The following is a 14,600-nucleotide window of genomic DNA, read 5'->3' as shown; positions in this document are numbered from 1 at the left end:
TAATTGAGAGGTGATTCTAGACACCTATAAGAACACATTGGTGAAGAAAGCTATTGGTAGTAAATTTTTTCACAGATGGTCCACACATATTGCTAAAATTCCCTAACTAACACTGGAGAGTCAGCCTCTATATATGATTTTATGTTTTTGTAATGTATTTTTGTTTGAATTGAATAGATTAAAGCCAAACTACACACTATTCAAAAATGCTACTGTACAAATGGAAGAAAAGAAGTGTAGAAACATTCCAAAACACTATTAGGCAATAACACGTCAACTAAGTAGAACAATAATGAAAGATGAGCTTTCCAGTGGTGTGAAGTTTTATTTCAGGACGTGAATAAGGGAGAGGTTTTAAGTATAGTGTTCAGCATACCGTGTACAAGATGGTTACAAGCATGCTATACAGAACCACTCCTACATCTTAATTATCCAATAGCCTACTGAAGAAATACAGCATGTCATATGGGTAGTATTTATGAATATTTGCTTGTTAGAGACAACAGAACGGATTGATGCCAGAAGGATGAGTATAGTGCCAACTATAATAGATGTAAAGTATGTTGAGAGGTGATGAGTAATGGTGGTCTAATGGTCTCAAAATATTAAAGAGCTAAATGTTAGTTGTATGTTCTGCCACTGATGTCAAGCAGAATACAGCTAATAATAGCTAATAACTAAAAACTGACACCTATAAGGCATGATGAGCAAATCATTTTACCTTATGCAGTTTACTTTGCATTATACAGACTTTACCTAACACATTTCATGAAAGCTGATGAATGCCAAATTATTCATTACATAATGGCCATGTATATAAAGACCATATTTGCTGACATACAACAAATAGATTTCATAACATGTCAGTGTTCTGTCTGGGTAATACTTACCTCTCCACTATGAAATAGCACTAAAAAATAACTGATCCGCTGTTCTTGATTACAGATGGGAAAAATGGCTACTTGTAAATACACAAGTTACAGTAATAGTTGGAGCATGGTCAAATAACGACCCCCTTATCACCGAAAATAACGATTAAAGGAAATGGAGCAAGTAAGTACAAGCATACATTCACCAGAAAACCGATGATTTTAAGTGCAGACTATGAAATAAAGTACACAATCATTATACAGTGTACAAATCATTTTCACCACGGGGACTTTAGCTGATAATGCGTTGTTACTGAATATTGTGATTACATGACTGCATAATAAAATTATGCCACAGACAGACATAGTAGGTTGGAAATTAAGATAACACTTGCATCAGCAGTGGAATGCATTCAACAGTCTTGGGTAATTGATTTTATCGAGGAAGATGCATCATTCACCACAATAAGAGAGAAATTGACATGGACCATTGAAAACCAGACATACCTTACAACACCATACATAAGAGATTTGTTTTGATACAGACAGCTATTTAACAGTTTTTAAGTAAAAATCTTAAAAATACAGTAAGGAAAATACTGATGCTATTCCGTTTAGCTCACATCTTCGCTTTCTCAGAGCAACGCTCATTGCATGTTGTGTCATGAGCTGAGTTACTTTCCCTGCTCTTAAGATCCTCGTCAGACAACCATGTAAATTCAAAGCTACAAATCTACCACTTACACACCGCTCACATACATACACACACATACACACACACTCTCTCTCCCTCTCTACCAATGCACTTAGTAGAGTGTATTATAATTAAGTCATTAGACTTTGTTCCACATTACAGAAAAGCCACATTGGGTAATTGTCTTACAGACAAAAAACAACAATAAAATAGCAATGACAGAAGTGAAAACAAGAAAACATAAGCATTTTCCTTAAAGTTGTAACTAGGTTACAATGTTCCTCTTTTAAAACAGAGAAGCAGATGGCTGCACTGGGAAGGGGGAAAAAAAGATACAAATAGACCAACCACTTAGTGGCAGCTTTTCCCACGAGATGTGAAGGCAGGAGTCCGAATTTGGGAAGAGACCAAGGCTTTGCCCTCCATTCCTGCAAAGCTTTTCCACAACTCTAAAGGTGGAACGAAAGCGAGTCCTACTGTATGTGAACGGAGACGGTGGGATACAAAGGGCTGGTTGCTCCTCTGCTATGAGGAGACGGTGACTGGATTCAGAGAACCGTTACGGCTGTAGAACTTTGAGAAGGCCTCTTCTAGAACTGATGCAAGTCGAGGCTGATCGCCCTGTGGTAGAGAGATGCAGATTGAGAGGATTTACTTTGACTCAGTCTTACTTGAACCCAGTGGTGTAAAGTAGCTAAGTACATTTACTCAAGTAATTTTGAGGTACTTTTACTTTACTGGAGTATTTCCTATTTTCAATACTTTTACTTCTACTCCACTACATCTCAGAGGCAAATATTGTACTTTTACTCCACTACAATTAATTGAAAACTTTACTTTGCAGATATCAATTATTATAAAACATACATTAACCACTTCAGCCCTATTTTCTACATAAGCTATTCGAAAATAGCCGATTTACAAGCTCACAACGCGCCGCGATGTGACGTCTTGTGAGCTTGTAGATCTGCTATTTTCAAACATTTTAGTACTTTAACTTTTGGTACTTTAAATACATTTTGATGCCAATACCTTTGTGCTTTTAATCAAGTAAATTTTGAATTCCGGACTTTTTCTTGTAACAGAGTATTTTTCTACAAAGCAGTATTGATACTTTTACTTAAGTAAGACATGTGAGTAGTTTTTCCACCACTGCTTGAACCTAGAGTCATGTCAATAGGTCACTGTGGTCATGATGAACTCTGCTTACCTCACTGATGAATCCCAGTTGGACCAACTCCACAGCAAGCTCCTGCACGTTCTCATCTGGGCAAGATATGGAGAGCTAATGAGGTAACTACAGAGATGGCAAAGTAGCCTATTGCTGAAATAGTACCAGCATGTGTACAACACTGAAATTACCTTGACACTAAAGCAAAACCTCAAACCACTCACTGAGGTATACCTGGATAATACATTCATCTATACTGCACTGGGCAACACGATTCATGCAATTTCCCTGGCTCTGAACAACCAGTAACTGCCTGTGATCTGTTAACATTTAGTTCTGGTCAGGTGATTTGATTGGAAAAGTGGTATTCCATGAGTGCCGATATACAGTAGTACAGTATAACAGCACTGGAATTAGTCTGGGCTGACTGTTAATATGTTGCTTAGCAACATTATTGTTGATGAGGTTCTGAAATGTATTTGTTGGTGGTGCAAAAAAAATTAGATAATAATAAACATACACAAAAGTAAACATACTCCCATTACGTAGTCTCCCGAGCCAGCCAGTTGCCTCCCACAATTTTCAAAAGCTTCTGTCATACAGGCAAAGGAAGCAATGAAAACGATCAGGGGGTAAAGCGGATGTACCGCCTCCTCCCCGCTTCCCTTTTGTCTTTGAAGTCACGTAAATTTGTAGTGAAAGCATATATAGCTTGCTGGTTATCGGAAATGAGAATTATAAAATATGTTTTAAACATAAAATATGTTTTCGTGAGCAGAAATGAGGAACAGATGACAGCTTCCTTTCTCTGCTTTTGGGAGGTGTAGTTCCAGACTCTATGTAGCATTCGGAGATTGTGTAATAGTAGTCTGGCTACGCGAGACTACCCATTACCTAACTGTTTGTACTGTTGTATAAAGGCAATATTACTGTGATTATCGTAGAACCGAGTCACAGTCAGCCATACTGATTTACAGTACAGTATAACATATCGTCACTGACGGGAGGAAACCTTGTGTATTTATGTCCAAAACTGTTACTTTTCAGGAAATGCAAAAAAAGTGTTCTAATGGATCCAATATGGTTATTTAGTCACAAGCTTGTTAATACTCATTGGTAAATATTTATAAAGACCCACAGATACCCTTAACCACTTTCATGAATAGCTGAACGGCTATTTTCGCTAATTTATGTCACACTTTAGTGTGTGACAAAATAGCTTATTAACGAAAAAACTAAAAGTTGAAAATACTCACTTGGTAGCAAATCACAACTCAAGTGCCTGTTCAACTTATCCTCAAGTTTCAAGAGCAACGTAAGCTGAAAAGAGAAAATTTGCCTTGTTCAGACGGAGGGAAAGGAAGAAAAGACCCATTGAAAAAGGAAAATATTTACACTGTGATGAAGACAACTCCAAAAATAAAACAACCTACAAATTCTGAAAAACGAATTAAACGAATAGGTCAGGTTGGAAATTTCTTTGGGTATCATTTCAGAGCTCCGTGTTCCATAGCCGCACCTGTGACCTCCCCCTACACAGTCACATACTGTAGCACTGCCATCCAGACTGGCGGGCTAATAAATAGTATTTTTGACATTTCACTGTGAAACAAGGTTTTCTGACAGCCTGTGCAGAATTCAAAATGGAAGGTCATTCCCGATCTGCTGCTGATTGAGAACGCACTTTTTTGTTAAATTCTGCAATAAGAATTGTACGTCATTATTATTACTAGATTTGCAATATGTAGCTTGTTTTTATGGCGTGGCACTGAAGAGGTCAGCCATTTAGAACGTCATTTGTCTTTATGTATGCATACGTTGTTACGTATGTATAGCATGTATGACCCCTAACAGGGGAAAAACTGAAGTCATATTGATGACATCATGATGTAATTCACAAACTACCCATCTGTGTGTGTGTGTGTGTGTGTGTGTGTCCGGAGCTAATCTCACAAACCGCTGGATGAAGTTCTTAACATATATTTTATACTTTTGAAATAGTTTACGTTAATTAATTTTATAATGGAAGTCTGTGATTGACCTGAAACAATCTTGGAGTCATATGTCATAGATACGTTATGGACAAGTGACGACACAGATGACTGACTGATGTCACAGGCTGGTTACATAAAGTCAGAAATCCACATCGGAGACAAATCTGAGGTTCAAAATGTAGCCACACCGTTTCTATGTTGATCTCGAGATCCACATCATTTCTTAGTTTTCATTACACCCAGTCTTGTTTTATCCTAAATTGACCTCGTGAGAGCAATTTCTGGAGGCCGAAAATGTCCTAGTTGAGAAACTAAGGAGTTCCGAGTTGTTTTGAAGGGAGTCACATTCACGACTCAGGAGTCATTGGCGACTGCCAGTCTGACTTGAGACTTACATGATGCTTGGCTCCCTCGTCAACTGGCTCAATATTGCACTGCATCTGAAGGACCTGAGGAGTGAAGAGAAAATGGCTCTGGGTTACTGCTTTACCAAGCAGATTCTGATCATTACCCTATTTTCTGTTCACCATTATTCATTAATACTTTATTAATTAGAGGCAGTGAATGAACAATTCAAACCATGACTGGGTGCTAGGATGATTACTGCAGCAAAAAAGGGGGGGAAAGTTTAGCTGCGCATGTGTGCCAGGCTGGGTTTCTTAAAGGGATAGTTTACCCCCAAAATGGCATTTTTTCTATCGATTAGTCACCCCATGGAGACTTGAATTCATGGATATTTTTTTGTTTTTGTCACATTCTGGTCCGCTGGTCATCAAATTATTGGCTTAGGAATGCGATAAAACATCATCAACAACAATCCATGAATTCAAGTTTCCATGGGGTGACTAATCGATAGAAAGAAAGTATCTTTTTGGGTGAACTATCCCTCCACAGCCCTCCTCTGAGTAGAAAAGAATTGCACCTTTTTATCATGAGCATTAGTGAGGTTGAATATGGGTGAAGTCGTCCTTTAAATAGCAAATATTTTGTGTCCGGCTTACCTTCCTGGTCTCAAGTTCTGCAGGTTCTGGGGTAGGGGTTTTGACTGAAGGGGGGATTATGGGTGATTTCACTGTCTCCTGTTGAGGTTGCTGTGGACAGGGCATGCCAAACGCCGTCAGAGGGTAGATCCCATTCCTGATGGGAGAAAGCCATGTAACGAAAGCTTAGGAAAAACTAAAGGACTCTTACCTCAATGTATACATTCACACTGGGGTCATTTTGGTTTTACGTGATACTTGGGGTGGGGATTCCCACCCTGAGTAAGAATATGCAGAGCCTGACCATAGATGTTAGAAGAGAACTATGTCCAACGTGGCCGAAGGCGAAGCCATCTAGAAGAGCGTTTGTGATTGTGTATATATCTATGTCTGTCCTCTCAAACAATAAACCAATCATAGCTCCCACCACTCACATGCATGACGAAACACCTGCTGCTATAAATTAACTGTCTGCACAACCAAGAGACGCCATTGTGATCTGTGCGGCTTCGTTCAAACTGCACATAGTAACTTACAGATTGGATAGGGAGGTAACACCTTTATTAGACAGTGCTGTTAACCTTTATCTGGGAAAAGATTTTTCCGTGGTTCAAAATCATTTAGTAGCTACATTAGGCATATTTACTTTATAACTTGGAGAACCCCATTTTTTGTTCATTCTAAAGGCCCACTTATAATCTATGTTGAATATGTATACGGACAGAGAGGCCCCGTCCGTCCGTACTGTGTTCATTCCGACTGTCTTTCAGCACATTGTGTGAAAGCTTACAGATGCAAAATGTACACATCCGTAAGGTATGCGTACATTCCTGCGGTATAATACCGCAGGAAACCGTGAGGGCAGCAGTAATCCCCTGCAAGGCGGACACAGCGAATTGAACACAGCAAAGAAGACAGAATGTAAAGACAAATGGTGGTCAATTTGTGATCGTTTTGTTGCCCTATCCTGCCCCCCCAGCAGATGAAATGGTTATCCAGAGTGACTGACAAGTGCAAGAGCTGAGTAAATGGCATGAACCCTAGTCAATAAACAACAGGGTAAACGGTCATGTATGCAAGTATAATGCAAAGAAAAATTAAATTTGCTCTTCAGTAACTAGGATACCAACTAAAAGATGAAATCTAGCATACTATCTAAGCATTTTATGGTCAAGCAAACAGTCTATTTGTGTCTATCTAAATATGTGAGCAAGTAACAAACATACTATCGGCACAATATAACTAGCATCCATCAGAAAATAAGCAACAAGAACTAAGAAGGGTCACAAAGAAAGAGGAGTGTTAGGGTGTGAGGTGGAGTCTGAAGAGTTGAGTTTTGACTATGGTGGAAAATGGGGAGTGAGTCTGCAGTCCTGATTGCGAGGGGGAGGTAATTCCACATCTTGGGAGCCAGGAGGGAGAAAAGCATAGGACACTTGGAGTGTTGGTCAGGGTATTTTAAGTAAGGGATGAACAGACTTCCAATGTTAGCTGATGTAAGTGATCTACAGTAGGGGTATAGTGGTGGATCATGTCCTGAAGGTAAGGGGGTGCCACATCCTTTGTAGGCCATCACCAGTGTTTTGTTCTTTGTGCAAGCAACGACGGGAAGCCAGTGAATGAACCCAAAAGAAGGGAGAGAGACATGTAAACATTTTGGGGGGGTTGAAGGCCAGGCGTACCGCAGCATTCTGTATCAGTTGAAGGGGTTCCAGTCTAATGTTCCCAGCTACAAATTTAACAAACATAACAAAACCAAACACAGTTTCAAACAAACAATTACCTGCAAAATTTGCTTCCTTACCTTACATCTTCCAAGAACTTGTCCAGCTCAAGAGCAGGAAACTGGGAAAGCCTGAAAATAACAAATAGTGGTTAACTCATTTACTGCCAAGGACATAATTAACGTAATTTACGTTTTTTTTATTTTATTCACATTACATGCTGTAGGTTGCTTGCAAATGTTGTCAATCTAAGAATATAAGCTTAATGTACAACTGGACTCGAGAATTGCATATGACCATCAGAAACAATGCCACAAATGTAGTTGTTTACTATCACCAAGTGTTTCTTTTACCAGTCACTATCATTTTGATTCAAGAGATGCATGATACTCAAGACTTACTTCAGCTGAACACCTTCCTTGCACTCAACAATCACCAAGTTAGGGTCCATATTTTTGGTCATCTCCTCTAAAGCATTTTCTGGAATCATATCTGTAGGATAGGATAGGATAGGATGTTGATTAAATGCTGTCACTAGCCATACTGTCACTTGTGTCACATAGGTTGTCCACACTCTAAGACTAATGGGGCATATCAGAGGTTTACATTCTCTCCCCAGATACACACTCGCTGTTCAAAACATACTGCAATTCTGTCAAACTACCTATTAGTATAGTAAAATAAATATCCCTAAACCACGCCGAACCTCTGTCATTCTTAAACGAATAGTGCATACATTACATTACATTATATATATTATATTAATTGAGCATACAAAGCGTGTAAGAGAGAGAGAAGGGGTGAATATTCACTCACGCTGGTGGCCGACGATGCAGTGCGCAGCCAACAGTTTTAGTAAAGGCACTTCAAACAAGGCCTGATGAAACAACAGCTCCTTGGCTGTTGGTCGCTTACTGGGGTCTACTTCCAGACACTTCTGGATGAATTCCTGGAAGCAGGAGGGAAAAAAAGAAGAAAAAGAAACTTACAAAGAGATCTCTTTGTCTCACACAGAAACCAACAGACTTTAAGTGCTTAACTCTCACCCGTTGTAGTGGGTCCTCCAGGGACTGAATGGCACTGTTTATGGCTTCTTGGGACACGTAAGACGATTCTCCGTTGCTCTGGATTTCCAGCACTGCCATCTAAAAACATTGGGAAATTAGTTTAGAATCAAGGGGCAAGCACCAGCAGGCTGTCCAACAGTTTCTTCCCCCAAACCAACAGAACCCTGAACGCTCCCCCAAAACCAAAATCTTGAGATACCACTTTTGAATTTAGTACTGTATCTTTATTGCACTTTGAATGCATCAGCACTTTCTTACCAATGTTGTCTGCTCTCACTCTCTCTACTTTTTAATGTTTTTAATGCCTTTGCCTCTTTTTAATGTGTCTGTTGTTTTTAAATGTGACAAGCACCATGAGTTGCAGAGAGCGGGATTTTGCTCCCTTGTATGTCTAGTGTGTATTATGGAAGTAACAATAAAACTGATTCTGAATACTGATTCTGAATACACAGAGTAGATGCACCATTCACTCATATTTCAAAACTCATTCCTTGGATATGATGTATGGAAGTGTTGGAGTTAAACCCATTATGTCATATTAGAAAGAAAAGTAACATATTGTCTGAATTAAAACACATGTTCCATGCTGACAATAGAACAATAAGCATGTCCAGTTGCGCCAAGTGTCTAATTTATTAACAATGTGTTAGGGATGCATCAGTATATTACCATTAAAGCATTCTATGATACTACAACTCAGGCAAACAAGAGCATTTTGGCATAAATTATTCTTCTCATTATGTTCAATGAATAGTATTAATTGAGCCACAGAGGATTATAATTGTTGTCAGTGTGTGAGTAATAGCTCATTAGTGAACTTGGTATTCCCTCACCTCTAAAACGCACATTCCAAACGAATAGATATCCACAGCTGTGGTGACATCTGCAACAGCTGAAAGCAGACATGCGGATCAGCATTATTTTAGATGACCCCCCCCACCAGCACCACCGCATGCAGTTTTCCCAAACGAGTGATGCACTAGTTCGGCTCACCTCCATACTCTGGAGCAAAAAAATGTAGGCTCTTCTGTTCCTCGCGGCAGGTTTTGACGTGGTTGTTAATGGTGTCTGGTGCCACTGAAATGGAAGGCAAAGAAATTGCTAATATACTTTTCAATGACAAAAATACTGTATGGATCAAGCCGAACAACGTTTGTGTTAAAAGTGATCCTGTGCAAGCTGTAATGTGGCTGTAATTAAGTAATTGTCTCACAATTAATCAGCTTATGATGAGAAGTTAACTATGCACACGTTGACAGAGGGTGCTTGGTTAAACGTAGAACATAGTTTAACTTAAACTAATGCTTAAACTTTAAGGATAGAACCCACACACTGAACTATGGTTTAGACTTCTTTATTTAACAACAAATCTTTCACTCCATCTTCGTCAGATCACTTAAAACAAAAAGTATCAAGTGGTCATTGGTTTGAAAATATATTCATGATTTCCATTGTGTTTCTTCTTTTTTTATCACTTTTTGTAATTGATTATAAATGAAAGTTTAAACAAGTAGAAGAAATCAAATTTGTATGCCGTTTGTGCATCAATATGTGCCTTGAGAGAACGTGCTGCTTGTTTGTTGTGCACATAGGATCTATGGCATCTCTGAGATACAAAAACCCATTTCAATGGTAGTAAATGATTACATTAAAGTTTTTGCTACAGGCATCTCTTTGCATTCAAAATGGTCTCTACTGGGGCTCACCTGAGCCGATTTTGATGAGGCCATTGTGTTGGATGAAGATGGTGTCACAGGTGAGGTTTCCATGAATGATGGGAACAGATTCGCAAGAGTGCAAGTAGCTAGGAACAAGAAAAGGAGACCAAAATGAAAAAATGCTCACAGAGTGCAAGGCAGGAAACTGTTTTGTCCACTCATCAGTGTCTGATGTATTCAAACATTTACTCTTCCGACACCCGTATGCTACTGACCTGAGAGCAGAAAGTATTTGTATGCACCAGCGCTTCCAGGCCTGAAAGAAAGATAAGTTAACAGCTTTAAATGTGCCATTTGGTTAAAAGATATCGGTATTAGCAGTTCCATTTCCAAATAACTCAATTCCAACTGTTGTATGTGGAGTAAAGGCTTGCAAAGATGAAGTTTGGGCTTCAACAACACCTGAAGTAATGTGGCACAGCTCAAAGAAAGAGCTTAGGAATCAAGGACAGCACAATCAGGTGAGCGTGAAAAAACATGCCTTTGAGGTCATGTTTGCATGAAGCAGTTACATACCTTTTCATTCATGGTCTTGTGGTTTTTCTTGGTCTTTTTTAGAAACTGTTTCAGACTTCCTGAGGACATGTATTCTGTGATGAAAATGACCTGCAGATATACCATACAACAACAACATACAGTATATATATATAAAACACTACTTATAACAGCCAGCATATTGTTCTCAGTGTGTGTGTGTGTGTGTGTGTGTGTGTGTGTGTGTGTGTGTGTGTGTGTGTGTGTGTGTGTGTGTGTGTGTGTGTGTGTAATTTACTTGATAAAAAGAGAATCGCCTACCCTAGCTCTGTTCTCCTTCACATCAGCCCAGTACTTGTGAAACTTGACAATGTTCAAATGATCCAACTGGATCAAGTTGTCAAAAACTGTTTTAACCTTTTCCTGTGAGGAGAATAAAAAAAAGGTTAGCATGATGGAGGGTACATGTATGTTCCTGTATACATGGGGATAAGTGGCAGTCTCCACAGAAAGCATTTTTGTTTTAGCTGCCAGCACCTTTCTGACATGCATTTATATGGTAAAGACGCATTGGAGTGCCCCTTCTTCTCTGGACATGATTTCCAAAGGACTCCTCCACTCAAAAAATGCTTTCTGTGGGCATAGCTCTTAAAGCGTGAGTCACTGCTCAGAAGATGCCACTATCCGAGCAAAAGAAGTACAAGGGAAGTGTATTTTTCCCTTTACAGACCTACACTCCTGTATAGTGTCTGTCTAATTTTCCTCACGCCTAAAAGCATATCAAACGAAACTCTAGTTGACCAAACAACAATTTACAACAATGATAAAATAAAAAGAAACGCCATAGAATCATGCAGATGGTGCCATAATTTTGTATCAATTAATAGTTTTGTTGATCACACCATCACTACAGAAGAAGAGAAGGTGCTAGAGTCAGCTACTGTGAGTTAACTAACATAATGCAAATGTTAGTTCTTTAATACAAGCTTAAACTAGCCCTGGTCCTTGGCATCTGTTCTGCACATGACGGCACAGGTCTGTGGTTGGGTAGCTGGCTCTTGTTGAGTTGTGTTCAATATGAATTCTTAATGAGATCATTTTGTTCGTATGTGTGTGTGAGACAGATGGTGAGACAGAGTTTACAGTACTGTACATAAATGGTGGAGGGAAGAAGACATTTCAAGTTAAATGTAATGTTTTCAGTTCATCAGTTGAATGCTCTTAAGGATATTTTTTCATAAAAAAGGCAACCTAAGTCAATTATGTCTGTTGAAGAATATTGGTTCACAATCAGAATATTAAAAATCCAGTGCAGAATATTTTTATTCTTTCCAGGGGGGCCTGTCTATTACAGTACCCATTGAATTGAATGTTGAAGAGTAAAAAAAAAACTTGCAAGCGGTTTATGCAACAATCAGTGTATAGCTGCTGACATCCCTGAAATGTGTTTCAGTAAACATTGAGGTAATGCATGCCATCTAAAGTGTTCATGTGCTGCCAGCAATAGGCCTGACTGCTTTGCATAAGGAAGTTAGAACAAGAGGGAAACAAACACTTGTTTTATCACTAGATAAAATGTTGACATTGTAAGTTTCTGCAAACCAGCTCTCGTACGTTGAATGTTGACATTTCAGAACCAAAGAAAGCTGCATATCTATATTTCCAGATGCGGACTATGTCAACTCAATCCTAGATTTTCAAGTCAAGTACTATGTGCAATTTAGAAGTAAATTATAATATCCCACCCTATCGATATGCAGCTCGGTTAATCAGTGCGGCCATTGCACCGCTCGGCGCTGGAACTCGCTCGGCTTAAGCCTCGGTTGGGCACACCTCACAGAGCTCAAGCCCGCTTCTGGCGGTGCGCCTCCCTTAAAATTGAGATTCTATGTACATGTGGTTACTTTGAAGAAGGTTACAATGAAGCTGTACCTTTCTTACAATTCTTTGTTATGATTCTCTAAATAATTGGGTAACTTGTGACAGGCCTGTGCAGGGATGAGCTGATGTGATATCTTGGGCAGACATGCAGTTTTAAGAAATAGGTGGCAAATTCTGACAATGCCATGTACTGAAGAGATGCTGCTTGTCCTTCCTTCAATCACACTTGTTTGTGACCATCATAGTCACTGTCTAAATCATGAGTTTTCAGTTTAAGAATGAATCATTATCACCTTGCAATACACAAACAAAACCGTGTCAAACCTCACACACATCCCCATTGGCCCAGCAGTGGACTCACCTCCTGCAGTTTGAAGTTCTTCCTTTCAGAGAACATGACCTCATTCCAAACCACCTCAACTCCTTCCTCTGTGTCCATGGCCAAGTACGCATTATCAATCCCAGGAACATTGCGCTGATTCACCTAAAAAAAAAAGGGGTCGAAATTATCCATCAACCACTGAAACTCGGAAATTGACTCCGCCACACAGCACAGCAGTATCAAGTTATGTACCTCCTCTCTCCGTTTCTGCCAGCGTCCGCACGGGCTCTCCTCCAGAATTTCGGACTCATCTTCACTCTCCTCTTCCTCATCCTCTGTAGCTGTTGTGGTGGGTGCAGGCTGGGTTACCATGGACACAGGGGGTGATACGGACGACACTCCTTGACTAGTGAGTGCTGTTGACTCTTGGGCAGAGTCCGGGGCCTGCTTATTATCGCCCTCAGACATATTTGGGTTTCTTTATCCTGTCGGGCACAGCAGCCTGCTGTACAATGCATACACAGTAATGCATGGTCACAACACAGATTTTAGAAACTAGACTTAAGTTTTGCATTTTTTCCCAAATGAAATAGAAAAAGACAAATCAAGCTTAAAAACATACGTGGTCAACCAGGTACAGTATATAGTGAGACGATGCCAGCTCCAGGTCAGCAGACAAACAAGACACTCCTCCTCTTTGGACCTTCAACCTGGTGACACCACACCTGCCCTGCTGCTTTTGTAGCTCCTTAGATGAATTTACCACAGATTAGACGGAACGGTTTTGATTGATTGATTGATTGATTGATTGATTGAATACTTTATTAACAGTTTGCAAAAAAAAAAGCACAGAAAGTACAGTTCTATACAAAAGGATGCTACAAGGATTAAACCCAAGAAAGCACTATGGCTTGTTTCTATTGGGGTCCTGTGTATTCAATTCATCGGTTGCCCGTGAAACTGTCATGTAACAATGAACAATGACAACAAGGACTTTACATTCAAGTTATTATTCAAATGAGATAACCTGCTACTAGCCAGCTTTAGCTAAGTCGTTGACAGATAAGGATGTCTGTTAGACAGCTCGTCCTCTAGCATTCGGTTAGTATCTGGCAAATTAGCTCATAATGTCTATATTATTTGGTTACTTACACTATTGCACCAGTCTTCAACACACTTGATGAACACGTGTACAAGTAAAACTGCATTTCATTCGAACCTCGCTTATAAGGACAAACACACGAACAACATTACAGAATACAATAGCCTAACGCTAGCTAGAGGATGATGGCCACACACACAACACACACTGAGCCTTCTGGGTCACGTTACGTCACCAACAGGCAAAGTTGCCACGTTCGGTTGGTCCTATCCCCCCTAGTGGCCCCTACATCAGTGGTTCTCAAATGTTTCAGGCCGCGACCCCTCAAAATAATCATATTTGAACTTGGGACCCCCCACCCTGACAAGCACTTTAGAACACGAGGTGAACACGAGTTGTGAGCTTGTAGATCGGGTATTTACAAAACGTTTGCCTCTTTCTTATATTATTTGACATTTGGTCAATGTTTGACCAGTTTTATAGCATAGTTTGTTGATTAACCCTAGAATGTCTGTGATTATTAGGTATTAAAAAGGCTTAAATCACTTCACTGTCATCTGGGGACCTATGGTGTCTGAAATGACTTGCATACACACATTGAACA

The 14,600-nt window shown here is 39.6% G+C and overlaps 1 protein-coding gene across 2 annotated transcripts; it reads right to left on the bottom strand.

Annotated features, from left to right (window-relative positions):
• Positions 1–322: 322 nt before the first annotated feature.
• On the bottom strand, positions 323–14,186 carry nrbp1 (nuclear receptor binding protein 1). 2 transcript variants are annotated; one of them, XM_084083362.1, is made up of 19 exons: positions 14,047–14,186; positions 13,513–13,642; positions 13,147–13,396; positions 12,934–13,056; positions 11,013–11,114; positions 10,734–10,823; positions 10,433–10,473; positions 10,206–10,303; positions 9,493–9,576; positions 9,333–9,391; positions 8,479–8,577; positions 8,249–8,381; positions 7,834–7,924; positions 7,513–7,563; positions 5,730–5,865; positions 5,124–5,177; positions 3,991–4,054; positions 2,774–2,829; positions 323–2,184 (listed from the first exon to the last, which is right to left on the bottom strand). In XM_084083362.1, exons 3-19 carry the CDS (start codon positions 13,360–13,362, stop codon positions 2,089–2,091), a joined length of 1,593 nt encoding a protein of 530 aa, XP_083939488.1. In that variant the 5' UTR covers positions 13,363–13,396; positions 13,513–13,642; positions 14,047–14,186; the 3' UTR covers positions 323–2,088. The 2 variants fall into 2 exon arrangements, with proteins under 2 accessions (XP_083939488.1, XP_083939487.1); XM_084083361.1 differs by having other exon boundaries at positions 13,147–13,399; positions 13,517–13,642.
• Positions 14,187–14,600: the final 414 nt, after the last annotated feature.

The sequence above is a fragment of the Gymnoscopelus microlampas genome (genome assembly GCF_963454915.1).
Source record: "Gymnoscopelus microlampas genome assembly, chromosome: 16".
Lineage (NCBI taxonomy): Eukaryota > Metazoa > Chordata > Actinopteri > Myctophiformes > Myctophidae > Gymnoscopelus > Gymnoscopelus microlampas.
Note: the sequence above shows the minus strand (reverse complement) of the source record. Positions and strands in the feature narration are given on the sequence as shown.